Source organism: Cebus imitator, unplaced genomic scaffold (assembly GCF_001604975.1).
Source record: "Cebus imitator isolate Cc_AM_T3 unplaced genomic scaffold, Cebus_imitator-1.0 Scaffold55, whole genome shotgun sequence".
Lineage (NCBI taxonomy): Eukaryota > Metazoa > Chordata > Mammalia > Primates > Cebidae > Cebus > Cebus imitator.
Window position 1 is genome coordinate 6,380,225 of NW_016107370.1, and position 26,985 is coordinate 6,407,209.

The 26,985-nt window shown below is 43.7% G+C and overlaps 1 protein-coding gene across 3 annotated transcripts in view; it reads right to left on the reverse strand.

The window, feature by feature from the left end:
* KDSR (3-ketodihydrosphingosine reductase) overlaps positions 1-26,165 on the reverse strand; it is a 40,998-nt gene extending 14,833 nt beyond the window's left edge. For 2 of the 3 annotated variants that reach the window (XM_017528873.2, XM_017528871.2), the window contains exons 1-6: positions 25,892-26,165; positions 20,453-20,542; positions 17,096-17,152; positions 13,282-13,347; positions 12,988-13,083; positions 4,004-4,195 (exon numbers count right to left, since the gene is read on the reverse strand). In XM_017528873.2, coding sequence (XP_017384362.1) covers positions 4,004-4,195; positions 12,988-13,083; positions 13,282-13,347; positions 17,096-17,152; positions 20,453-20,542; positions 25,892-25,999 — 609 coding nt within the window. In that variant the 5' untranslated portion in view covers positions 26,000-26,165. The remainder of the gene's footprint in view (positions 1-4,003; positions 4,196-12,987; positions 13,084-13,281; positions 13,348-17,095; positions 17,153-20,452; positions 20,543-25,891) is intronic. The other variant, XM_017528874.2, reaches the window with a different exon arrangement.
* Between the last annotated feature and the right edge of the window lie 820 nt (positions 26,166-26,985).

A 26,985-nucleotide genomic window follows, 5' to 3' on the forward strand; every position in this document is an offset into this window, starting at 1 on the left:
AAAAAAAAAAAATTCTATTTTCCTGAAACTCTTGGTCAAATATTTGCTAAAATCTGAATATATTAAATCACATCTATACTCTCCTTTAATCTACTGATCTCATAACCCTGTCATAAAAAAAAAAAAAAAATGAGGGTAGTTTGGCTTTACTTGTTCTTATAAGACAACGCTAGCTCCCTGAGATCACCACTCTTTCGGACAACGGCTGAGCCAGGTCTTCACTGAGGCCTCTGCTGCCTGGCCACTGCTTCGCCTGGTCTCTGTTGCCTGACCATTCTCTGTGCCCACCGCTCTGCCCCACACCCATCCTGCTATCCCTTCCTCCCTTCTCCTTAGCCTCAATCTCAAACAGAAAGACAACTGACCACTTGTTCAGGAACTGATTTGTGGGTTGGGTGCAGGGACTCACACGTGTAATCCCAGCACTTTGGGAGGTAAATTGGGCAGATCACCTGAGTTCAAGACCAGCCTGGCCACCATGGCGAAACCCCATCTCTATTAAAAATACAAAAGTTAGCCAGGGATGGTGGTGGGCACCTATAATCCTACCTACTCGGGAGGTTGAGGCAGGAGAATTGCTTGAACCAGAGAGGCAGAGGTTGCAGTTAACTGAGATCACACTACTGCACTCCAGCCAGGGCAACAGAGTGAGACTCTGTCTCAAAAACAACAACAACAACAACAACAAAAACTGATTTGTTACTGAAATAATCCACATAGGATGTGCTGTTCCTCATCCCATCAAAACAAAGATGGGGGGCTGGGAAGCACAGCTGTTTACATGAACCTCCAGAATTTAAGCTTTAGTTTCCTTTCAGACCACAGAATGCAGAGATGTGAGAAGAGGAGCATGATCAGGTAAGAAAAGCAGAAAAGGGAGCATCCATTTTTTCTTTTTTTGGCCTGGTCTCTGCTACCACATCATTAGCTATAACCCACCTTAGAAGTCTGCTTTCCAAAAAGATTAACTTTTAAAATCTTTACATTTCTTCCTAAAAGATTGAGTAAAAAGAAAAAGACCCAAAAATGCCAACAAAGCATTCTTTCAAAATTACTCATGGTACCCATAACAATGCCAGGGTCCTACCTTAGTTTGGGGGCAAAGGGAGGCGGACAGGGAGACTTCAAACTTAATTAAATAAAAGAATTGTCAAAAATATTTAGAGGCCAGAGTGGCTCACACCTCCTGGAATCCCAGAACTTTGGGAGGCCAAGGCAGGTGGATCACCTGAGTCCAGGAGTTCAAGACCAGCCCAGGCAACATAGCAAGACCCATGTCTACAATAAATAAATAAATAAATAAATAATAAACAAAAAACCAGCCAGACATGGTAGTATACACCTGTAGTCCCAGCTACTTGTGAGGCTGAGGTTGGGCACTGCTTGAGCCCAGGAGGTGGAGGCTACAGTGAGCTGAGATCAAACCACTGCACTCCAGCCTGGGCAACAGAGCAAGACTCTGTCTCCAGAAAATAAAATTTTTTTAAAAAAAGTATTTCGAGTTTGGGCATTACATAAGATTTCATTGACAGAAAACATACCTACCTTGACCAAAATATCCAGATTTCAAAAAAATACTACTATAATTATTCTAGAGAAACAATAATTGGTTTGATGCAAGTTCTACAATAAACAAACTAGATTTTGATAACTGCATTTATTTTCCCCAGAACCTATTTTTCATGGTTCATAAGTTCATTTTATTTTCTTTTTTTAAAGTGAGGACATTTTTAATGGAGTCCAAAGAAGGACAGAAGTTGCAAAGACTTGAGCGTGCAGGCCGGCTGTCTGCAGTATGAAAATCACACTTGTCACAGAGGTTTGGGGACTCCGTCTGTACCAGCAATTCACTTTCTTTTTCCTCTTTTATAGCATCTCTGTTCTACATGAAGTGAAACCAGGCCACCCAGATTATATATTTTGGTTTAAATTCGTGAATGCTGATGCAGTTCCGCAAAAAGCCCTAATGGGCAGATTCTTCATACCCCAAACACCACTTCGGCTACAAGGATTCTAAGACCAAAGTAAAGGGCTGAGGCAACTAGCCAGGTGAACCAGCTAACCAGATGCATCATCTGCTGCAAAAGGGCAGCAGACCTGGGGTCAAGGCTTGGATCGTGTTATGATTTCTGTCGCCAAGTAACTATGTGACTTTGAGCAACACATTGAATTTACTGAAAACTGGGTTTTCCTCTCATGAGGTGGCATCACAACATCTCCCTCACATAGTTTACAAAACAATGATAAAAATAAAATGATGTCTGGGTGTGCTGGCTCATACCTGTAATCCCAGCACTTCGGGAGGCTACAGCTGGAGGATTGCTTGAGCTTAGGAGTTTGAGACCAGCTTTGGCAACACAGTGAAATTCCCTTCTCTAAAAAAATTTTAAAAATTAGCCAGGTGTGGTACTGTGCACCTGTAGTCTTAGCTATTTGGGAGGCTGAGACAGGAAGATCACTTGAGCCCAGGAACTCAGGGCTGCAGTGAGCTACTGTTGTGCCACTGCACTACAGCCTGGGCTAAAAAATAATAAAAATAATAAAATAAAAACAAATAAAACAGTTATTCACAAAATGACTTTTCAAAGTCGTATTTCAAAAGAAATACCAGTATTCTTGTTTGAAATTTCACAGCCATGAGTGTCCTATTGGTTAAGCATATTATAACAATCTATTATTAAGAGTATTGGGCCAGTTGATAACCATAAAATCTGTGGCTGGTTCCTTTGGTATGAGAATGGCATGGTCTATCAGTTCCTGTGTGGCATACTAGGACTGCCACTGTCCCAGCAACTCATCTGTACTGCCACACTTGTTCCCTATCTAACCAATGCGGTGCTCTATCGCACACTGTTAAGGACTCTTACGGGGGTCTTTTAAACAGGGGTCGGCAAACTATGGCCCATGAGCCAGATCTGGCCCACTGCCTGTTTTAAACAAAGTTTTACTGGAACACAGTGACAACTGTTCATTTACATATTATCTGCTAAGGCTGCTTTCCTGCTATTGCAGGCAACTTAAATAGCTGGACTTGGCCCCGTTCAGCCTTTAAAACCTAGCATGTTTACTGTCTGGCACTTTGGTGAAAGTTTTGCCAGCCCCTGACCTAAATCATCAACCAGGATCCCCAAAACATTGGCCACAGTGAATACTCTTCTGGGCTCTTAACATTTTAGGCATTAGCTTAGCTGGGGGTCTTAGCTCATATCCCTTGCAGATAAGAGGGGACGACTGTACAGAGCAATAGAAAGAACTTCCCTTGTTTTTTTCAGCATGTGATTTTGGGGTAGATACGTATGTGATACTCTCTAAGCATCCCCATGTGACAATAATGTGGAAGTCGGCTTGTACAGGTGAGGTGTAAAGTTGCACTCATCATGACAAGCACTATTTTGATTCTACTCCTAACTATATCCTTCTTCTACAAAACGTACTATTAACTATGTAAATAAAAAGCATTCATTTTCCCATTTCTTTAAGATATAAAAATACAAATATTGGGAGAGCCAAATTCTTGCTTTATTCCAACCCTCCCATTTTACAGAGGAGGAAACTGAGAGCAAGTTAAATGATTTGTCTAAAAGCTAAGAATCAGTAGCTGATTCAAGCTCTTCCCTCAAACCTGTACTAATTTCATGTATTATTCAGTCACAAGGACACATCTTTTTGTTAAAGAAAAATCTCTATAGAATAAAATATCTGGTTAACCTTACTCTGACTTGCACAGTATTAGACCAATAACACTATGAAGATATTACTAATATTTTGCATATTAAATTAAACAAGCAAAAATCCCATTACCATTTTGCACCTGTCATAACTATAATCTTCATGCAATGAAAAATGTTAACTGCAAACTCAGGGTTGAGCCAATTCTCTTTCACTAATGTCAAATCTAAAAATCTCTAATTTAATATTAACATATAAAGAAGCTACAAAACTAAAGTGGAATGTACATTGCTGAGCACAGAGGAATAAATGCAAAAATGAATACAACTTTTACCTCCATCTGCAAAGCTTCAGCCAATCCCCTTATGGCAAACTTGGATGCAGAGTAGGCTGTGAAACCGAATAATCCCAACTGTCCTGCCTGGGAGGACACAAACACGATCCTGCCCACCCGGCGCTCCTTCATGGTGGTGATCACGGCCCGGCTGGGGTACACGCTGCCCAGGTAATTGATGCTCATTAACCTCTGCAGGGAACAAAGAGTTCACATGAGGAGGGCATGGGGTCAAAAGCCTCAAGGCTATGCTCATGGAGAATTTGGTCTGGCTCTTCAATGCAAGCTCAAGTGACTGGGAAGCTCAACAGACTTGCTGAATGAATGATTACATGACGCTATAAATGAAATGTGATTTCAGGCCTACCATTTGAAGCCTCAGGACTTCCCATTTGAAGCCTTTTTCAGTCTAGTCTTGCATTCTGACCACTGACGGCAGTTATGTTTTTCCTGAAAACTGGTTGAAGTTAGTTTTCTCCTTTTAAAAATGATACTGCATGTTTGCAGGTAGTACTTTCTGAAAGACAGTTTTAGGAAAGAGCCTTCAAGTATTTTCAGCCCTATTGGTTCTAAGCTATAAGAAAAGCACAAAGAGAGTAGGATGGTGATTTAAAGTTTTGGTTTCAAGCCTTGGCTCTGCCATTTATTGCCTATATGATGATGAATAAGAAAGTCAGACATTCTGCTCATTTTCTCGGCTGAAAACAAGGTTGACGTGGGTACGACTGCATAGGGCTGTGGCAAGGATTAAGAGAGAAAACACAAGTTAAGCACTAGCCCAGCCCTCGGCCTCAAGAACCACTAGCTCTCCCATCATGATGGGTAAGAGTACTAATAGTATATTTTCTTCTCATCTTGCAAGCTATTAATTTTTATTTATTTATTTTTTACCATTATCATTTTTCTTTAGAGACAGTGTCTCACTCTCTCCCCCAGGCTAAAGTGCAATGATGCATGCAACATCAGCTCACTGCAGTTTCAACCTCCTGGGCTCAAGCAATCCTCTTGCCTTAGCCTCTTCAGTAGCTGGGATTACAGGCACATGCTACCACGCCCAGCTGATTTTTGTATTTTTTGTAGTGACAGAGTCCTCTTATTTTGCCTAGGCTGGTCTCAAACTCCTGGGCTCCAGCAATCCTCCTGCCTTGATCCCCCAAAGTGACAGGATTACAGTAATGAGGCACTGTGCCCAGCCCGAACTCTTAAAAACCATAATTTTTAACTTGAAAATCTAAAATACTTGCATTAAATGTTTCAAATATTTAAATATTTATAAAAAATTAGATCATCATGTAAATAAAAACTAAATACCTCAATTATGGAACTTGAGATCAATCATAATTCTTTTTCATATTATGGAAGGAACATGAATATAAAATCATAATATCTTAATTCAAGAGAATATCTTTTTTTTTTAAGACAGGTTTTCACCCCGTTGGTCAGGCTGGTCTTGAACTCCCTACCTCAGGTGATCCACCCGCCTTGGCTTCCAAAGTGCTTGGATTACAGGCGTGAGCCACCACGCCCAGCCAGATTTGTTTTTTTTTGAGATGGAGTTTCACTTTTGTCGCCCAGGCTGGAGTGCAGTGGCACGATCTCAGCTCACTGCAACCTCTGCCTCCTGGGTTCAAGTGATTTTCCTGCCTCAGCCTCCCAAGTAGCTGGGATTACAGGCGCCCAACACCCCGCCCAGCTAATTTTTTGTATTTTTAGTATAGAGTTTTGCCCTGTTTGCCGGGCTGGTCTTGAACTCCTGACTTCGGTGATCTGCCCGTCTTGGCCTCCCAAAATGCTGGGATTACAGGTGTGAGCCACCACATCCGGTTTAGATAATTTTTTTAAATGATGACCAGAAACACTGGGAGTGACAGGGGAAAATATCTACGCTATTTAAGTTTAAAAGGCAGAGGCCAGACTGTATGCACACTGGAACGGTAATTACTTCAAAGGCCAAGTAAAAGTACACATTCTCAGAGGGAAGACCAAGGAAATACAGATGATAAGTGATTGAGTTAGGATGCTGGGATTCTCATTATTTTCCAAAAATGTGTTTTAATAGCATAATATTGTTTTGATAATAAAAATGTTCTAAGCTGGGTGTGATGGCTCACACCTGTAATCCCAGCACTTTGGGAGGTCGAGGCAGGTAGATCACCTGAGGTCAGGAGAATTGAGGCCAGCCCCGTCTCTACTAAAAATACAAAAAAAATTGGCCGGGTGTGGTGGGGGGAACTTGTAAAATCCCAGCGTCTCGGGAGACTGAGCCAGGAGAATCGCTTGAGCCCAGGAGGCGGAGGTTGCAGTCACCCAGGACCGCCCCACTAAACAAAAACAGAGGAAAACAGGCGGAACCAAATCTAAAAAAAAAAAAAAAAAAAAAGAAAGCTCTAAAAGAATATCTGAAAAAAGGCAGTACACTGAACACGTGTTTACCTCAACTCCCTTTAGAGATCTCGCTAAAATCTCAGTAAAGAGATTTTTTTTTTGAGACACAAGTCTCACTCTGTCTCACAGGTTGGAGTCAGTGGTGTGATCTCGGCTCACTGCAACCTCTGCCTCCCGGGTTCAAGCAATTCTCCTGCCTCAGTCTTCTGAGTAACTGGGACTACAGGGGTGCGTCACCACACCTGGCTAATTTTTTTTTGGTATTTTTAGTAGAGATGGGGTTTCACCATATTGGCCAGGCTGGTCTCAAACTCCTGACCTCATGGTCCGCCCACCTCAGCCTCCCAAAGTGCTGGGATTACAGGCGTGAGCCACCATGCCCGGCCAGAAATTTTTTTTGAGGCAAGAACCCGCAAGAACAAAGAAAAGAGGAATAAAAGTCACAGCAATAACCTTTTGGAAGCTGAAGAACAGATTGACGAGGGATAACTAACTTAGCAGACCACGAAAAACTAAATGATAAGTGGGGAGTGGAGAAACCAAAAAGCCAGATTCTACCACAAGAACCCAAAAGGCTCTAGCCGCGAGTCTCCGGGGTGGAGGGAAGCGTGGGCCAGCATAGGGCTGAGACAGGAGCTGGGACTAAGAGTCTATTTAATGAGCAATAGCTAGAAACAGTCCAAATGGCCATCAATGAATAGATAAACAGAATGTGGTTGATCCATACAATGGAATATTATCACCCTATAAAAAGGAATGAAGCACCCAAATATGCTACATGTAGATGAGCCTCAAAAATGTGATGCTAAGAGAAAGGCCAGACACAGAAGGGCATGTATCGTATGATTCCAATCATACGAAATTATCAGAGACCAGAGAGACAGAATACAGATCGGTGGTTGTCAGAGACTGGGTGTGGGGCAAGCAGGGATGGGAGCCACTGCTCAGCAGGTGCAGGCCCGCCCTCCGGGTGAGGCAGATGTTTGGGATCCAGGCAGAGGTGGTGGGTGTGCCACACTGTGACTGTACTAAATGTCTCTGCATGGTTCACTTTAAAAACGGTTAATTTTATATGAATTTCACCTCATCTTTTTTTTTTTTTTTTGAGATGGAGTCTTGCTCTGTCGCCCAGGCTAGAGTGCAGTGGTGTGATCTCGGCTCACTGTGACCTTTACCTCCTATATTCAAGGGATTCTCCTGCCTCAGCCTCCCACACAGCTGTGACTACAGGCAGGTGCCACCACACTCTTCCCAGATGCATAGTTACAAAAGGCTAGAAGACTCTCCTCAGGGCTTTTGACCAACCCAAGAGAAAAGATTTACAGATGACATTGAAACTACATCCACAGATATCACTAGACAATCACCTTTCCAAAAGGTCCATTGTCAAACAGCTCCACAAACAAGCACAGAGTCGTGGCAGTCACCTTGTTAGTGCCTGATTCTGAAATGTGAAAACACTGCCAAGGGCCTCCAGCCTTCCAGCAAAGTCACACCAAAGACAGAGCTACTGACCTCTTAGAGAAAGTAAACACAGGTACAAAGCAGAGACAATGAAAGGACAAAAGAATACCTTAAGAGAATTCGCCTTAACATCTACAGGGAGATAAGAAGACAGACAGCACCAAGAAACCACAAAGAAAACCACTGAAAAAGAAAATTAAGAGAAGAGTATTGGGATTCCCCAAGACCATGCCCAGGCTGATGATTCACTAGAAGGTCTACATTCTCAGCAGATGGTCCTACACAGGACTAAGATTTGTTACAGGGAAAGGATGCAAAGCAAAATCAGCAAAGGGAAAAGACACAGGGAGAAAAGTCCAGAAGAAATCAGGTGCAACTTCCGACAGTCCTCTTTCAGTGGAGTCACATAGGACGTGCTTAATTCTCGCAGCAATGAGTTGTGACAACACATGCCAAAGTACTGTGCACAACCTATTTATTTATTTATTTACTTACTTACTTACTTATTACAAAGTCTCACACTGTTGGCCAGGCTGGAGTGCAGGGGAGCGATCTCAACTCACTGCAACCACTGTTTCCTGGGCTTAAGCAATTCTCTTGCCTCAGCCTCCTGAATAGCTGGGAGTACAGGCACACGCCACCATGGCCAGCTAACTTTTGCATTTTTAGTAGAAATGGGGTGTCACCATGTTGGCCAAGCTGGTCTCAAACTCCTGACCTCAAATTATCTACCAGCCTCGGCCTCCCAAAGTGCTGAGATTACAAACATGAGCCACCACATCCGGCCTGTGTACAGGCATTTTACATGCATGTGAAACTTCAATAAAATTAAAAACTAAAAATAATAAAGCAAACATATAACTCAGATAGAATTCATTTTAAACGAAAATAATTTCCTATCATTAGAAAATGCATCAAGTGTGGTACAGGTTGAGTGTCCCTTATCCAAATGCTTGGAACAAGAAGGGTTTTGGATTTGGGGTTTTTTTGGATTTGGAATATTGAATTGTACTATCGGTTCAGAATCCATAATCTGAAAATCTGAAATCCAAAATGCTCCAAGAGGCATTTCCTTTGAGCATTATGTTGGCGCTCAAAAAGTTTCAGATTTTGAGCTGGGTGCAGTGGCTTACACCTTGTAATCCCAGTAGGGAGGGATTTGGGAGGCTAAGATGGGCAGATCACCTGAGGTCAGTAGTTCAAGACCAGCCTGGCCAACATGGCTAACACAGCAGGCAAGAAGAACCTTTAAAACTGAAATGCAGGCCGGGCATGGTGGCTCATGCCTGTAATCCCAGCACGTTGAAAGACAAAGGCAGGCGGATCACGAGGTTAGAAGATCAAGACTCTCCTGGCTAACACGGTGAAATCCCATCTCTACTAAAAATGCAAAGTTAGCCGGGTATGGTGGTACATGCCTGCAGTCCCAGTTATTCTGGAGGTTGAGGCAGGAGAATCTCTTGAACCTGGGAGACAGAGGTTGCAGTCAGTCAAGATCGTGCAACTGCACTCCAGCCTGGGCAACAGAGTGAGACTCTGTCTCAAAAAAACAAACAAACAAAAAAAACCCTGAAATCCTGAAACGCAGATCACATGGCTTCCTAGCCAAGCTTAAAACCCTCAAAGTTTTGGATGAAAATCCACAGTCTTCTTTCAGGCTTTCGGGGTCCAGAGACCCTGCCCCACACTGCCCTTCTCTCGGGAGGCTCCAGCCACAGGGGCCTCCTAGTCAATCCTTGCACTTTCCCAGCTCTGTCCCACCTGGGGGCCTGCAGCTGCCATCTTCCCCACCCCTCCCCTTGTCTCTTTTCACTCATTCTCCAGCTCTCCACCCCTGATGGAGCCCCCCTCACCCCATTCCCTCTCTATCCGAGCCCGCTGCTTTCGTTCCTCTGTGGCTCCTGCTCGCAGATGCTGTTGTGTCTGCCTGCCTGCAAATGGTCTGTCCTGCCTTATGGGGACCAAGACTTTATTTTCCTGCTTGTCCCTGCAACCCCAGGACCCAGACCAATGCTTGACATGCTAGACGTTCCTCTTGAAAATGTGTGGATTGAATGTGTAAAAGGGGAAGGAAATGAATTTATGAAACAGCTGCCATGGGCTAAGCGACACACAGACATGATGGGACTTAGGCCTCATAGTTCTGGCCCATTTTACAGAGATGGCAGCTGAGGCTGGGAGAAAAGCTGAGGCCAGAAGAAAATAGAATGCCTTGCTTGAGTCACATGGTTAGTAAGTGGTTAGACTAGAAACCATCAGAGGTGAGATCTGGAACTGGTTTAGTCTGATGCCAAAGCCCACCTTTCTATTACGGTCCCATGATGCCAAAAAGTGGCACGAGAGGCAGTCCACACCAGGGGTATAGGGGTGGGAGAGATGCTGGTGGTCACAGTAAAGAAATAAAACTGTGATTCTTTTCAAAAAGAAAGAGAGAGAAGAAAAGAAAGGGCAGCGTGAATGGAAGACTAAAGGTTGAGAGTCCAAGTGAACTTTTTTAAAAAATCAGAATTGAGGCTGGTTGCAGCTGCTCATGTCTGTAATCCCAGCAATTTGGGAGGCTGAGGCGGGCAGATCATAAAGTCAGGAGATTGAGACCATCCTGGCTAACATGGTGAAACCCGTCTCTACTGAAAATTAAAAAAAATTAGCCAGGTGTGGGGGCATGCACCTGTAGTCCCAGCTACTGGGGAGGCTGAGACAGGAGAATCGCTTGAACCAGGGAGGCAGAGGTTGCAGTGAGCCAAGATCTCACCACTGCACTCCAACCTGGGCAACAGAGCAAGACTCCAACTAAAAAAAAAAAAAATCAGAATTGTGCATTTTGAAATATTTCCACATGCTTCATATTACATGACGTGTATTTTTATGTCTTCCCTCATCTCATCTGCTTTACATTTTTTCCTCATCATTGATACCCATACACATTCACCTGTTATTATACACTCAGTTCTTCTATTCTTGTTCATCGTCATACACCTCCATGAAATATCCCATTATCCTGGTGCTTCTATCACACACATGAGTGCACACAATCCCTGCTCTCACTGAGCCCTAACAGACATGCCCACTTCCCAAGGTCCTTGCTTTACAACTATGCATTTATTTATTACAACCATGCAACTACTTACTCCTCAATCCACTCTCTGCCTGCCATATTCAGTCAAGATGAATCTACCGATTCTTCCTCCTTACCTTACACACAGGCATGCATACACACACGCATACACACATGCACATGTACACGCACATACACCACTTTTTCTGGCTACCTCCCAAGTCTTTTGTTTGATCACTTCATGCCTAGGCCGTGACAATTATTTTCCCTAATTGATTTTTTACCCAGCTGTTGACGTAATCTTCAAAATCGCCCTTCCAGTCCTTACGGATGAAGGTACACAGGCCTGGACAGCGCTCTTCCATGCCTAGTTGATAAAGGGGCCTTAAGATACTCAAGTTGCATTCCTCTGCTTGTATCTACATCTTGGCTCTCCTGACTTGCCTTAAGAAAATCAGAGTTCATGATGCTTTCCCATAGCCTACCAGAAGCAAGAGACATCTACAGTATTGGTCCAGCAGTTTCTTTTCCTACAGAAGCAGAATGTAATGGAACTTCAAACATTCAAAACTCATCATTTCAATGAAACCTCAATAGAACACAAAGAAAAAGATGGTTAGGCCAGGTGCAGTGGCTCACACCTGTAAAACCAGCACCATGGGAAGACAAGCTGGGCAGATCATGTAAACCCAGGAGTTTGAGAACAGCCTGGACAACACAGCAAAACTCCATCTCTCAAAAAAACAGAAAAATGAGCCAAGTGTGGCAGTGTGCACCTGTATTCCCAGCTACTTAGGAGGCAAAAGTGGGAGGACTACCTAAGCCCAAGAAGCAGAGGGTACAATGAGCCAAGATTGCACCATTGCACTCCAGCCCGGGTTACAGAGCGAGACCCTGTCTCAGAAAAAAAAAAAAAAAGGCTGGGCATGGTGGCTCACGCCTGTAATCCCAGCACTTTGGGAGGCCAAGGCAGGTGGATCACAAGGTCAGTAGTTCCAGACCAGCCTGGCCAACAAGATGAAACCCTGTCTTTACTAAAAATATAAAAATTAGCTGAGCGTGGTGGTGGGTGCTTGTAGTCCCAGCTGCTTGGGAGGCTGAGGCACAAGAATTGCTTGAGCCAGGGAGGCAGAGGTTGCAGCAAGCTGAGATTGCGCCACTATACTGCAACCTGGGGGACAGAGCAAGACTGTCTCAAAAAATAAAAAAAAAAAGAAAGAAAGAAAAGAAAAAGATTGCTGATGCACTGCCAACTGAAAAACACTTTCTATTTTAAAAACATTTCAGGCCGGGCATGGTGGCTCATGCCTGCAATCCCAGCACTTTGGGAGGCTGAGGTGGGTGGATCACTTGAGGTCAGGAGTTTGAGACCAGCCGGGCCAACATGGCGAAACCCCGTCTCTACTAAAATACAAAAAATTAGCATGGTGATGTGTGCCTGTAATCCCGGCTACTCGGGAGGCTGAGGCAGGAGAATCGCTTGAACCCAAGAGGCAGAGGTTGCAGTGAGCTGAGATCACGCTATTGCACTCCATCCTGGGTAACTGAGCGAGACTCCATCTCAAAAAAAGAACAAAAAAATTTTCAAATCTGATCTTCATTTTTTTGGTGCTAAAATAAATTACCAAGAGAAGTTCCTTGGTAAACTTGATTAAAAATATAAACATCAATAAGATGCAATATCTTTTTATCTTGATTTGAGAATTCTAGTGAGTCTGTTCTTCAACTTTTTTGGTTTCTCCTTGTTAATAATACTGATATTGCACATGAAGAACCAGCAACTCTTAGATTACAATGTGCTCGCTTGAAAACAGGACCTCAGTAAATTGCTACAGTAATCTGTGTCAGATTAGAAGTTCTATTGCCATTTTAGCTGTTTTCTCAGCTGTAAGATGTCTAAATTCTTAAGGTTTGATGGTCACGGCTCTAGGAACAACACCTCGTTCAGCCTTCCTCTGGTCTTCTAAAGCTTCCATGGACATCTGAAGGCATTCATCAAATTCATTTTTAAAGCTTTTACCTATGCCTTGCTCTACTTTTAGCATATGTGCTACCCCAGCAAAGAAATGTTTTTACTTACTTCAAAGGTACTAACTTCAAGATCTTCAAATTTTCCTGACACTGCCATTCCTGCACAATTTACAAGCATGTCCACTGGACCCAGTTTCTCCTGTGCCTAGAAAGATGTAGCAGAGCAGGCATTCAGAAACAGAGAAGAAAAACCACTCAGCAACAAATCCATGCTAATAAATAAAATCTACAAAACTATTAAACCTATAGAGAAGATGTACCCATTACAAGCCACACAGCAATATGGCAAGAATGAATCAAATGTCAAGCACATAGGTGAATTCCAATTAGCCCAACTTCTTACTTGTTTTATGACATTCTCTACTTGGTTATAGTCTTGAGATACATCAACTGATATGCAAAGCACCACCTGTTAAAAAAAAAAAGTGGTCAAAGTCTTGCAGGTACAAAACTATTTTTAAAGGCATCTTTTAAAGAAAAGATAATTCATTGAATACCGAAGGAAACCAATATTGAATGAACAGATTTCAGTGTTTGCTGATGATGCAATTAGTAGGATCTAATTTTCTTGGCAGCTTCTGGAGTTAAAACTCTGAAGAATCTTTTAAGAAATATAAAAATACTGCTCTTGAAATGCCACTAATCTATAGTGACAGAAGGCAGATCAGGGGTTTCCCAGAGCCAGGCATGGAGGATAGAAGGAACTGTGAAAGGGCACGGGCAGACCCTAGGAAGTGATGAAATATTCCACATCAGGGCCTCGGTGCTGATTCCTTCCAAGAAGGAATCCTGTCCAAATGATAAAAATTCCTAAGAAAAGGAAACAGCCCTCTTTGCAAATATAACCTGAAGCATTCTGGTCCACAGGGGTTGCCCTTGGCTGTCATGTAGACCTAGAGTGGATTTTATCCCCACATCCTCACATAGAAAACATTGTTTTAAAAGTAGTAGTAATCAGCTAGGCATGATGGCTTGTGCCTGTGATCCCAGAACTTTGGGAGGCCAAGGCAGGAGGATCATTTGGGGTCAGGAGTTAGAGACCAGCCTGGTCAACATGGTGAAACCCTGTCTCTACTAAAAATACAAAAAATTAGCCTGGCATGGTGGCAGGCACCTGCAATCCCAGCTACTCGGGAGGGTGAGGCAGGAGAATTGCTTGAACACAGGAGATAGAGGCTGCAGTCAGCCAAGACCACGTCACTGCACACCAGCCTAGGTGACAGAGTGATACTCCGTCTCAAAAAAAAAAAAAGGTAGTAGTAATCATATGATTAAGTTTAAAACATGCCTTTTTATACAGTATTAAATCAGTTACTATAAATAAAATCTATGCCACAGACAAGTGAAATTACAAAACAAAAAAATGTTAACAAGTCACATACACACAAAAATGGCCCATAAAAGCCTGGCAGGGTAGACAAAGGATCAAGCTCATTCTTGCCTGCCCCAGCCCTATCTCCCCTCCTTGATGTGAAAGGTAAGTTTTCCACCTGACCTAAAGCCCTTTGGTAGATGAAGAGGTGGGAAGTGTCACATGATGAGGAAGCCCAGAGCAGAGATGGTGTTGGCAGCAGGCAAGACTGGCCTTGGCCATGAACACTGACTCCATGGCTTCACACCATACTCCTTTCTCTATCAGAAATTATAGGAATACGGGAGAAAGTGGGGCAATTTACAAAGCTGGCGTTCTTCCAATGCTTGTGGGCTTCAGAGAAGGGGGTTCAGGTAAAGACCACAGTCCTAGAGAAAAATCCACACGTACAGAAGGTATACACAAGGATTTTTACCTGCAACGCAGATTGTAATTGCAAAAATAAAAATAAAAAAATATAAAAAAAGAATGGAAACAGCTCAATAGCAGGGAACCCAAGGATTAAGATCTGGTGTTCTTCAATCCTAGGCTGTAGCAATTCAAGGCAAATTTATTTAATGTATATGGAAAAATCTCTAACATTCTGGATGGGAAAAATTTAATGAATACCACAGTGAAATACTATTTAAAACTCATCACAAAGGCAAAAAGAAGTCTGCCAATATCAAGTGTTGGCAGGGATGTGGTGCAACAGGAACCACAGTCTTACTTGTGGGAGCTTAACTGCCTTGGTGAGGCTGAAGAGCTGCATACACTACAGCTCTGTAATTCCATGTCTGGGTATGTACCATTCTTGCACATTAGCACAAAGAGAATAGTGAAAGTTTTTCTAATAGTAAAAAACAAATTGGAAAAAACCTAAATATCCACCAACTGCTGAACTGATGAACAAAAAATAGTCTATACATACAATAGAATACTATATAGCAGAAAAAAAACCAAAAAACCTCCAACTTTATGCAGCAACATAAATGAATTTTTAAAATTTTATATATATTTATTTTGAGACATAGTCTCCCTCTGTCGCCCAGGCTGGAGTACAGTGGTGTGATCTTGCCTCACCTCAAGCTCTGCCTCCCAGATTCAAGCTATTCTCCTGCCTCAGCCTCCCTCCTGAATAGCTGGGATTACAGGCACAGCAAATTTTTCTCTATTTTTAGTAGAGATGGGGTTTCACCATGTTGGCCAGACTGATCTCAAACACCTGACCTCAAGTGATCTGTCCATCTTGACCTCCTAAAGTGTTGGGATCATAGGCATGAGCCGTAACAACTGGCCTTAAAAATAATATTGAGTGAAGAAATCAAGCTGCATAAGAAGCATAAAGAATGAAGTTATACAAATCTACAGAGAAAGAAAGTAGATGAGTGACTGCTTAGCTGAGAGGAGGCTGGCAGGAAATGGCAAGTGACTGCTAATACAGACGGAGATTCTTCAGGGGGTAAGAAAAACATTCTAAAATTGATTCTGGTGATAGTTGCACAACTCTATGAATATATTAAAAATCGTTAACTGTATGGTATGTGAATTATATCTCATAAAGCTGTTAAAAAATAAGAATGATATCATAAAAGAAGTAGAACTAAATATACTGGCCGGGCACGGTGGCTCACGCCTGTCATCTCAGTACTTTGAGAGGCTGAGGCAGGCGGATCACCGGAGGTCAGGAGTTCCAGACCAGCCTGGCCAACATGGTGAAACCCTATCTCTACTAAAAATATTTAAAAATTTAGATGTGGTGGCATGTCCTGTAACCCCAGCTACTCAGGACACTGAGGCAGGAGAATCACTTGAACCTGAGAGGTAGAGGTTGCAATGAGCCAAGATGGCACCACTGCACTCCAGCCTGGGCAACAGAGACTTCGCCTCAAATAAAATACCATATATTATTTAAAGTCACATGCGTATACGGTAAAATTAAAAAGATAAAGAGGTGGGGCGCCGTGCTTATTCCAGCACTTTGGGAGGCAAAGGTAGGCAGATCAATTGACCACAGGAGTTGAAGACTAGCCTGGGCAACATGGCAAAACCCCACCTCTACCAAAAATATTTAAATTAGTCATGTCTGATGGCATGTGCTTATAATCACAGCTGATGTGGGAGGATTGCTTGAGCCCGGGAGGCCAAGGCTTCAGTGAGCTGAGATTGCACCCTTACACTCCAGCCTGAATGACAGAGTAAGACACTATCTCAAAAAAGAAAGAAAGNAAAAAAGAAAGAAAGAAAAAAAAAAAAGAAAAGAAAAACACAGGAAGGAGAAACACAAAAAACTGGGTTGGCATTTGTCCCTCTAGGAATGAGAAAAGAGAGACGTGGGGCATAGAGGGGGCTTCAGAGACCCTAATCAATTCTATTTCTTAGGTTGGGCGATGGGTGTATCATTACTAATTTGTTATTATGTTTTATACTAAAATATATATAGCTTTTTATTCATCAAAAATTCCATAACCAAATAAATTTTAAATATTCCTTTCCTCTTAAGCATTTGTATAAAGTTCATTTAAATAAATAATTAAAATGAAATCATTTGCCAGTAAAACGTTCTGTTATTTGACCAGTTGTAGATATGAATGTGTGTGGGAGTCTATTCGTTGTGTGTGTGTGATATTCTGAGTTACTAGACAATTTAAACAATTTCACCTTTTAAAAAACAGTACAATATGTTTTTAATTGGGAAAATCATATATGCTTTCAATTAATTATTCACAGTTGAAGTAGCCCTGTTTTTTCTTTATACAACTGTGCTGAGTTATGCAGAAAATGCATCTGAAAATAAGAGATTTACCTGTTTATCATTAATAGAGTGCTTTTCAATTTCTTTCTTTGCCTGCAGCAGCTTGTCCTGAAAGCAATGCAGAATAATCAGTCGTAGTGATTGTTATATATACATCTGTTTGTTGCAACGGAGAGAAAAAAAGCAATTATTTTTATATATATACATTAAATTCCAGAAAATGCACAAAACAGTATCTACATTACATAGGCAGACTAGGTCACAGCCTACAAAAGAAAGAAGCTGTGAAGTATGTTAAACTATGAATAAGTGATAACAAGTTTGAAAATTCATTATAAGGCTGGGCGCGGTGGCTCACGCCTGAGATCTCACCACTCTGGGAGGCCAAGGTAGACAGACCACAAGGTCAAGAGATCGAGACCATCCTGGCCAACATGGTGAAATCCTGTCTCTACTAAAAATACAAAAATTAGTTGGACATGGTGGCGCACACCTGTCGTCCCAGCTACTCATGAGGCTGAGGCAGAAGAATTGCTTGAACCTGGGAGGCAGAGGTTGTAGTAAGCCAAGATCACACCACTGCACTCCAGCTCCTTGACAGAGTGAGACTCCGTCTCAAAAAAAAAAAAAAAAGAAGAAAAAGAAAATTCATTACGGAGAAAGATAAGACAAAAACAGATAAACCTCAAAACCCCAATTAACAGTACTAATTGCTGAGACTGACTGTACAGTTCTAATAAATGTTTTGATTTTATTATTTAGTTGTAATATAAGACAAGAACTACCCTATCGATGAGCAGTGCTTCCCAAAGTTGAGGGAATGTGTGACTCCCTGTCAACACTGTTTTTTGTCTAATATTTTCTTCTTCTACTATAAAACCAAACATAGTAAGAATCACTTTCTGGATGGACTGGGTAAACCTAGGCCTGGCTACTATAAAATACCCTTAAGACAAGCAAGGTTACCCGTGTAATTGAGTAATTCTTCCAAGGTCCTAATTTTTTTTGTTTTACGTATTCTCAAGAAAACACATATCAGATTATAGTTTCTTAATTTGCTGTAAAAAGTAGCTTAAATAATATCTTGCAATAGAGAGGAACAAAAGGGGAGGTGAATTCTTCCGAAAGGCATGCAGGGTTTCTAAACCTGAATGTGTCTATAATAAAATAATATTGCCCTATGACTAAAGATACATATAGCTTGACTTTGCAAGAACTGGAATTAAAAATTACATTAGAAAAGAAAGAATTTCTCGGCCAGGCACTGTGGCCAGGTGCCGTTGCTCACGGTTGTAATCCCAGCACTTTGGGAGGCCAAGGTGAGTGGATCATCTGAGCTCAGGAGTTCAAGACCCGCCTGGGCAACATGACGAAACCCTGTCTCTACCAAAAATACAAAAACTTAGCCAAGTGTGGTGGTGAGCACCCATGGTCTCAGCTACTCAAGAGGCTGAGGTGGGAGGATTGAATGAGCCTGGGAGGCGGAGGTTGCAGTGAGCTGATACTGTGCCACTGTACTCCAGCCTGGGCAACAGAGTGAGGCCGGGCATAGTGGCTCACACCTATAATCCCAGCACTTTGGGAGGCCGAGGCGGGTGGATAACTCAGGAGTTCAAGACCAGCCTGGCCAACACGTGAAACCCTGTTTCTACTAAAAAAAAGATAATAATAATTACAGAGAAATAATAATAGAAAAACAGATAAACCTCAAAACCCCAATTAACAGTACTAATTGCTGAGGCTGACTCTACAGTTCTTTCTAATAAATGTTTTGATTTTATTATTTAATTGTGATATAAGATAAGCACAACCCTATTGATATGCTGATATGCAGTGCTTTTCAAAGTTGAGGGTATGTGTGACTCCACGTCAACAGTGTGTGTGTGCGTGTGTGTGTGTGTGTGTGTGTATACACACACACACACACACACACAAAACTAGCCAGGTGTGGTCGCATGCACCTGTAATCTCAGCTGTTCTGGAGGCAGAGGGTGCAGTGAGCCGAAATCACACCACTGCACTCCAGCCTGGGTTAGACAGCGAAACGCCACCTCAAAAATAAAAAAGAATGAATTTCTCGACACCACAGGTTCTTCAGCTCAATTCATTTCTAGCAACATAAGGGCCCCATGTGAGGTCCTGAGGGCCTGAAATGCTGGCCTTCCCTGCCTCCACTTTTATTTACTTGCATCAAAACAGGTGTTTAACTCACAAAATGCCATTTCATTAAATTTGTGTTTTCATTTATGTAAAGTGGCTTCAATGCCAAAGCAAATTCATTGTTAGAAAAGTCAAGCTATAAATAAAAGGTAGCTAATTTTGCCTTTCTTGGTTTGTAAAAGAAATTCTAGACGTCCAAGCCTAATTCTGCAACATTATTTAAATGTTCCCCCTGAGGCCCTCCCTGTCCTGCCATTCCTACTGGGTGCTGTCCAGCCATCCACCCACTTGAGCAGTTGCCATACTATCACCCTCCTGGCGCATGGGTGAACTCAAGATCACCACACAAGGATGCCATGCTGACATTCCCAGGCTCTCCATCATGCCTCCCTTTATTTCTTCATTCAACAAACATGGCTGAGCATGTGCTATATGCCAAGCACTATGCCAGCCACAGAACTGCAGCAGCGGACAAGCCAGCCATGGTCACTTGGTCACTTTCCCCCGGCCCCTATATGGGGAGCAAGAGGACTTCATGGCAGTTCATGTGCACACAGTGTCACTGCTTAAAGACCCAGCCTGCTCTTTCACTGAAAATCTGTGTCTAAGTAAATTTATTCATCCATGGTTAAGTCCAAGTCTGCCTGTCAGATCCCAGCAGTAGTGCCCGTGTGAAAACACTCAATAAACTTTGGCAAGAAAAAAACAAACCCTGACAAAAAATAAAAACAGATTCTGTGTTGACTTGATACAGAAAAATATATGTTGCTAAACTTCTGAGGAGAGACAAGATTCCTCTATGGTGTCTAGATTGCACTAGAGATATATATCATGTTCTAAGCAAATCATAGGAAAAAATTACAGAGAAACACCTACACACCTTCAGGTATTAACTCCAGAATCACTGCTTCCAGTACTTCTGGCCTGGTGGAGGGCCCTCCCTGGCTTCCTATGGCCAGGTGAGGTCCTTAAACTAGGTCTTGATCTCTCCCAGCTCAGGATCTGCAGTATCTATGATGATGTTGCCTAATATGACAATGGTGCTACACACATACTTGTGGGGCCAACCTGATTTCAACAAAGAAGTGTTTGGCCTAAATACATGAGAGAATCAGTAAATCAGGAAACACATCTCACATCAAGGAGACAAGCACTTTCCAGGTGTGAATGTTACGATGTTTAGCACAGCCTCTTTGACTAATTTCAAGGTGAAGAAGCAAGTTGGTAATAATAACCTACAAGCCTTACCTCATTTCGTGCAACCAGAGTTATAAAGGCTCCTTGTTTATAGCACTCGATAGCAATGCACTTCCCAATGCCACTGGAACCTCCTGTAACCTAAAACAAAATCATGAAATCTTCTTAGCACTTGAAATCTCCCCTCTGTAGGAAGCTTTACAAAAACAACTATGATGGGCTCTTAAAATGAATCTACAAGAACTAAACAGTTAGCTGTTACAGGTTCTTCATCCCAAACTTAACGATTGGAGTTAAGTGTAAGCATGAAGGATACTATCAGCAAGGCTTGCTGCTTTGACCCTTTTCTTATTGAACCATAAATTGCACACCTATAATATCTTTCTGGGTTCATTGGTGGAAAAGTGCCCTATAAATCTAGCTCATAAATAATACATTAGTCTGCCTCTGATCCCAAATCCAAATGAATCTTATTTCCTAAATGCACATTTATGCAAAATTAGCTCTACAACTAGATGAAAAGAATGACCACTTGCATATATATTATATTTGAAATGACTGCGTAGTATAAAAGTAATATACAGTCACAAGGAAATCCTGAAAAGTAAAGCTCTTTTTGCACTATTCTACCACTATCTACAGCACAGCCATACTGGCTGTCTTTCAGTTCCACCAACCCTCCAACCGCAGTACCTTTGTACATCCTACTTCCCTTACAAAGAATGCTCTCCTCTCTGCTTCATCTAACTGACACCTACTCGCCTGTCAAATCTCAGCTCAAATATCACTTCCTCAGGAAAGCCTTCACTGTCTCCCCTGCCCCCACCCTGACACACTTTTCTGCACCATATTTCTTCTTCACCTGATGACATGCACATAATAAACAGCTCTAGATTTATTTGTGTGATTATCTGATTAACAACCATCTTTCCTGACACCACCCTATAAATTCCACTAAAAATACCAATTCTTTTTCTGTTCCCCACTATATTTCTAGCACTTGGCATGGGGGGGGCTCAATACATTTTATATATTTCATTGAGTAAGTGAACAATGCAACATTTTCTTTCTCTCTCTCTCTCTCTCTCTCTTGACACAGAGTCTCAATCATATGTCAGCTCAGTCACCCAGGCTGGATTTATTTGCTTGCTTGCTTTTTCTTTCTCTTTTTCTCTCTCCCTCACTTTTTCTTTCTTTCTTTCTTTTTTAATACAGAGTCTCACTCATATGTCAGCTCAGTCACCCAGGCTGGAGTGCAGTGGCAGCACAATCTCAGCTCATTGCAACCTCTGCCTCCTGGGTTCAAGCGATTCTACTGCCTCAGACACCCAAGTAGCTGGGACTACAGGTGTGCACCACCACACCCAACTAAATTTTGTATTTTTAGTAGAAAAGTGGTTTCACCATGTTGACCAGGCTGGTCTCGAACTCCTGACTTCAAGTGATCCACCTGCCTTGACCTCCCAAATTGCTGGGATTATAGGTGTGAGCCACCACACCTGGCCATATCTCTCTAGTCACTGTCCCTATGCAAATTACATAATATTGCATAGTATTGCGTCCTGTTTTTTTTTAATTATATTGTCCTCTGTCAAAAAATGAAAAGGTTTTACAATATTGCATCAAATAGCTGCATCAAAACTATTTCCCTATGATCGGACATTTAGATTATTCCTAATATTTCACTGTCATACCTAAATCATGCTGGGAGGGAGATCTCTGACCCCATCCCAGGAATTTACCATCATTGGAAAGTGTCTCCTATGCAAATACAAATGCACCTATCTCTATGGGACTTATAGGCAACCCTTACTTCTCTCTAACCTCAACCTGCCACCACTGAATAGATTGATTTGGTGGACAATCAGCCAGTTATCAGCCGAAGAGTACTATAAAAATACAGCTGTTGTTGGCTGTGCGCAGTGGCTTGCACCTGTAATCCCAGCGCTTTGGGAGGCTGAGGCAGGTGGATCACCCGAGGTCAGGAGTTCAAGACCAGCCTGGCCAACATGGTGAAAACCCATCTCTACTAAAAATAAAAAATAAAAAATAAAATTAGCTGGGCATGGTGGCAGGTGCCTGTAATCCCAGTACTTGGGAGGCTGAGGCAAGAATTGCTTGAACCCAGGAGGCAGAGGTTGCAGTAAGCCGAGATCGCACCATTGCACTCCAGCCTGGGCAACAGAGAGTGACTCTGTTTCAAAAAAAACAAACAACAACAACAAAAAACAAAATATGTATAGACATATATATATAGAGAGAGAGAGAGAGTACACGCACTATTGCCTAGGTTAATGGCTGCCTCTGAGATCTTTGCTATGAAGATAGTCCATGGGTCATTTGGCTTATTAAATTTCACCAGATATTACAATTGCATAGCAACTAGTTGAACCCCTAAAAATATTCCTGCCTGTTATATGTTGTTGCCTTGCTGCTTAGGTGTCCCTCCACCTAACATTCCCCACACGTCTGCATTTCCAAATCCCACCCATCCCACAGAGCTCAGTTCCAACATCCCCTCCTCCGAGAAGCTTTTCCAGACTCTCACTGGTTCTTGCCCTTAGCTGTCATCATCTGTCTTGTAAGGTTACATATAGACATGTCTTAGCACCCCTGCCAGACATCAGTTCCTTGAGGACCAGAGCCAAGTCCAACTGACCTCACTCATTCCTAGCATACTACCTTGCATACGCACTTGCTAAATAAATACTTGCCTATGTCAATTTGCAAAATGGAGTATGACGCCATTTCTCTGAAAAGTATGATGCAAAAAATATATAAATAAAATTTCCCTACTTATTATCCAGTGAATTAATAGAAGTGGAAGTTATGAGGTTACTGAGAAAATGCATATACTCTGAAGTGTTATGTTAATATTAGCTATTGTTATCATTGCTGTCCTTTTTCCAGAATGTATATAGGTAAGCTAGCTGTGTAAATTTACCGCAAAGCGAAAACAAGGTTTAAACCCAACCAACTGTAAGATCTATCCATAACAACAAGAGTCTGACTTCTACTTTTGGGTCATGGTTTATGGGAAACTTATATTCTAGTCAGTTAATTCTTAGATGGTATCTAAGAATATACTTGCATCAATTGGGCTACGTTATTCTGAATGTTATAAGAAAATATGAGGGATTTTCGCAATGACTGAGAAAAGTGTAAATGTCTGCCGAGTTGCCTGACAACTGCTAAAACACGCCTAGATCCAGGACACTAAAGATAACAGTTGAGGCTGTAATCCCAGCACTTTGAGAGGCAGAGGCGGGAGGATCACCTGAGTTTGGGAGTTCGTGACCAGCCATACCAACATGGAGAAACCCCGTCTCTACTAAAAATACAAAATTAGCCAGGCGTGGTGGTGCATGTCTGTAATCCCAGCTACTCGGGAGGCTTAGGCAGGAGAACTGCTTGAACCTGGGCAACAAGAGCAAAACTCCATCTCAGAAAAAAAAAAAAAAAAAAAAAAAAAAAAAAAAAAAAAAGATAACAGTTGAATGTCTTTTATTATTCTGTTACTCTTCACTAAAAATATTGTTTAAATGTTACTATCACCACATAGCTATTTAGGGCAACAATGATTTAATGCCAGTCATTTCCAAAAAGGGGAAGATTTAAGTAAGTATATGCCCTGTGAGATTTGCTGCAATTTTACTACTGTAACTAGATAGATAACACCAGGATATAAAATTGTTCTAAAAATGAAACAATAAATAGTTCTAAGTTTGTTCACAATCCTGTACAGGCAGACAGTCTAACTATAAGCTCCCTCTCCCAATACCACTCAGTCAACTCCTAACAAATCTCAAGAACAATAATTACACTTTTCAGTCTCCTTATGACATTAAAAAAGAAGACAGATGGTGACACGATGTGAATTATTCATGTCATTCTCACATTATTTAGAGTGTGAAATAATAATCCTGTGTATTAAAGTGGGATGGTAAAAATAAGAAATTCTTGGTCTACCTCAACAGCCAACAGCATTTATTATCTGATCTATGACCTGCCAAGGGATGGGGCTGGAAGGACTAGAGTCAAGGTTCAGTGAAACTGTCTTATAAATAAGGGGTTTGAATTTTCATTCTCCTTATTTCATTCTCCTTATAAGCCAAAGCCATTGCGTTTGGCTTTACTTTTCGCAAAGTTATGCTCCATAAACACAAGCTCTGAAAGGATCCAACGTTTGAAGCCATGCATGCCTTTGAGGCACCAGTTCTCTTGTGATGTAAAACTTTCAGAATTTAACGTGTCAAGTTTTGCCTCTCCTTCTCATTTATTTTTTGTAATGAGCCTACAACTCAGCTCCTCGCCTTCTTTCCCCATTAGAAACAGGGGGTGTTTCTAATGGGGAAAGAACGTTTAAAAAACTAATAGTTTTAAAAAGGAGAAATTAAAGAGAATACATTTTCTCATTTATAAACCCTCGTTCAGATTTAAAGCACAGTGAAAGAAATGACTATCTTATCTTATACCAGCTCAGCAGGGAGGCGCGGATCTCCAGGCAGAGCTAGGACAGGAAGAGGTGTGCTGCCAGCTTTGTAACCAACCCTCCTTATTCCTAACTCCCCGCCTCACTGTGCCTCGGGGTTGGGAGATCCAAACAAGAAAGCTGGTGAGATTGCCACTGAAAACGGGAAAGTGGTGGGCGCAGGCAAGGAAGCATCCTCTCTGTTTAAGAAATGTGCCACACTTGCAGAACAGGGATCGAGCGAGCTGCCGGCAAGAAACGAATCACACCCATCCACCTCTCCTTCATCCCTCGAACACTAGCCCCGTCGTTTAGCTCATCCTTTCTCCTAGGAAACTGCAAAGGATTGCATTGGAGCAGCCACCAGCAGATGCCACTCTCAGAGAGCTCAGAGACAAGGAGCGTAGACGGGACAGGCGTCCCAATACCGCTAAGCCACCACCGCCAGCACGCTGGTTCAGAGCGGTTTCCCCAGGTGAGTCACTTCCTGGAATCCTCTGGCAGCAGCTCTTCCCTTCACTCGCACAGGCCATCTTCCAGTTCCGAGCTGCCTCGGCGAGTCCCGGCGGCTGGGACCCCCGCTTCCCCGCTGTCTGCCCCCGCCCAGGACCTCGCGCCACACCCGCGCACCACCGACCGCTGTGTCCTTGGCAAAGTTTCTCAGCCTCTCTGTGCCTTAGTTGACTCATCGGAAAAACAGCCACATCCCAGGGATGTTCCGTGGTTTCAGGAGCAGACACCGCACCCCGGGGCCCCGGGAACCCTGCGGCTGCCGCTGTCCCCAGTCGCGCGCTCTCTGGCCCCGGGAGGAGCCCGAGGCAGCAGAGGGCTGGTCCGCAAGGCCGAGTGCCCGGCCGGGGGCAGAGCGCCGGGGTGGACGCCGGCAGGTGACCTTCCCCATCCGGCCATGCCTTGCTGGGGACCGCGGCCTGGAGACAAGGGCATCGGCGGCGCGAGCTCGGCGGCGGAAAGGCCTCGCGGGCAGGGAGGTCGGGGCGCAGCAACAGGAGGCCACTCACCACCACATGCGCCCCGGGCAGGGCGAGGGGCTTGGGGCTGATGAGCGGAGACACCATGTAGAGCAGCAGCACGAAGGCCACGAGGAAGGCGGCTGCCAGCAGCAGCATCGCTCCGCGAGGCCGGGTGCCCGGAGCAGCCGGGCGAGGGCCGCCAGGCGGGGCGCGCAGCGCTGGGCGGCGGCGGGGCGAGGATCACGCGCGGCGGGCGAGCGGCCGGCGCCGACACTGTTTGGGTTTGCGGACCATGGCAGGCCGCGGCGGAGGGGAAGAGGAGGAGCCGGCGCGGGCACCACCCAGGCGGGGCGGTGCTTCCAGGGGGCGCCGCCCGCACCGCCGCCGGAATCGCTTCTGGGGTGGGGTCCCGGGTGTCTCCCACTCCCCCCGCCTCGGGACGGGGCCCACAGTCGGTAGCCTCCCACGCGGAAACCGGGCCTCCGCTCCCTGAGCGCCGCGAGCACCAGAGTTCCGGGCAGCGCCACCTGCGAGCGCGCCGGGCAGGGCAGCGAAGACTGGCTCCTCGGAAGCTCGAGGGCTTCTTAGGACCCCGCAGAGCGGGTTTCCAGGCCGGCCACGGCCTCCTGCGGCCGCCAATGTGGGTGTGGCGAGCGCTCCTCCCCGGAGTTCCACCAGCTGCTAGGGACAGCCCGCCGGGACGCTCGGAGGCCCCGGAGCATCCGAAAGGGCGGATAACGGTTCCCCGGAGCCGGCTCAGCCCGGGAGCCCCGCGACTGCGCTCTGAAATCCCGGGCTCCATCCCATATTTTCTTGGCGTTCTTAGAAGAGGGTCACAGCCCACCTTCGCTTTTCAGAGAACCGGGAAAGGCTTAACTGGGAGTTCCAAGAAATCGCCAAGGTAATTCAATTTCATTGAGTTCGGAGTTCATCTTTACCAAGCAAGTTCAAAACAAAAAAACGCAAACAACTCAGCTTTATTGAGGTCTCGGTAGCACACTATACCGTTCAATTCCCGATTTGAAATGCATAATAGGCCGGGCGCGGTGGCTCACGCCTGTAAGCCCCGCCCGTTGGGAGGCCGAGGAGGGCGGATCACTTGAGATCAGGAGTTTGAGACCGGCGTATCCAACATGGTGAAA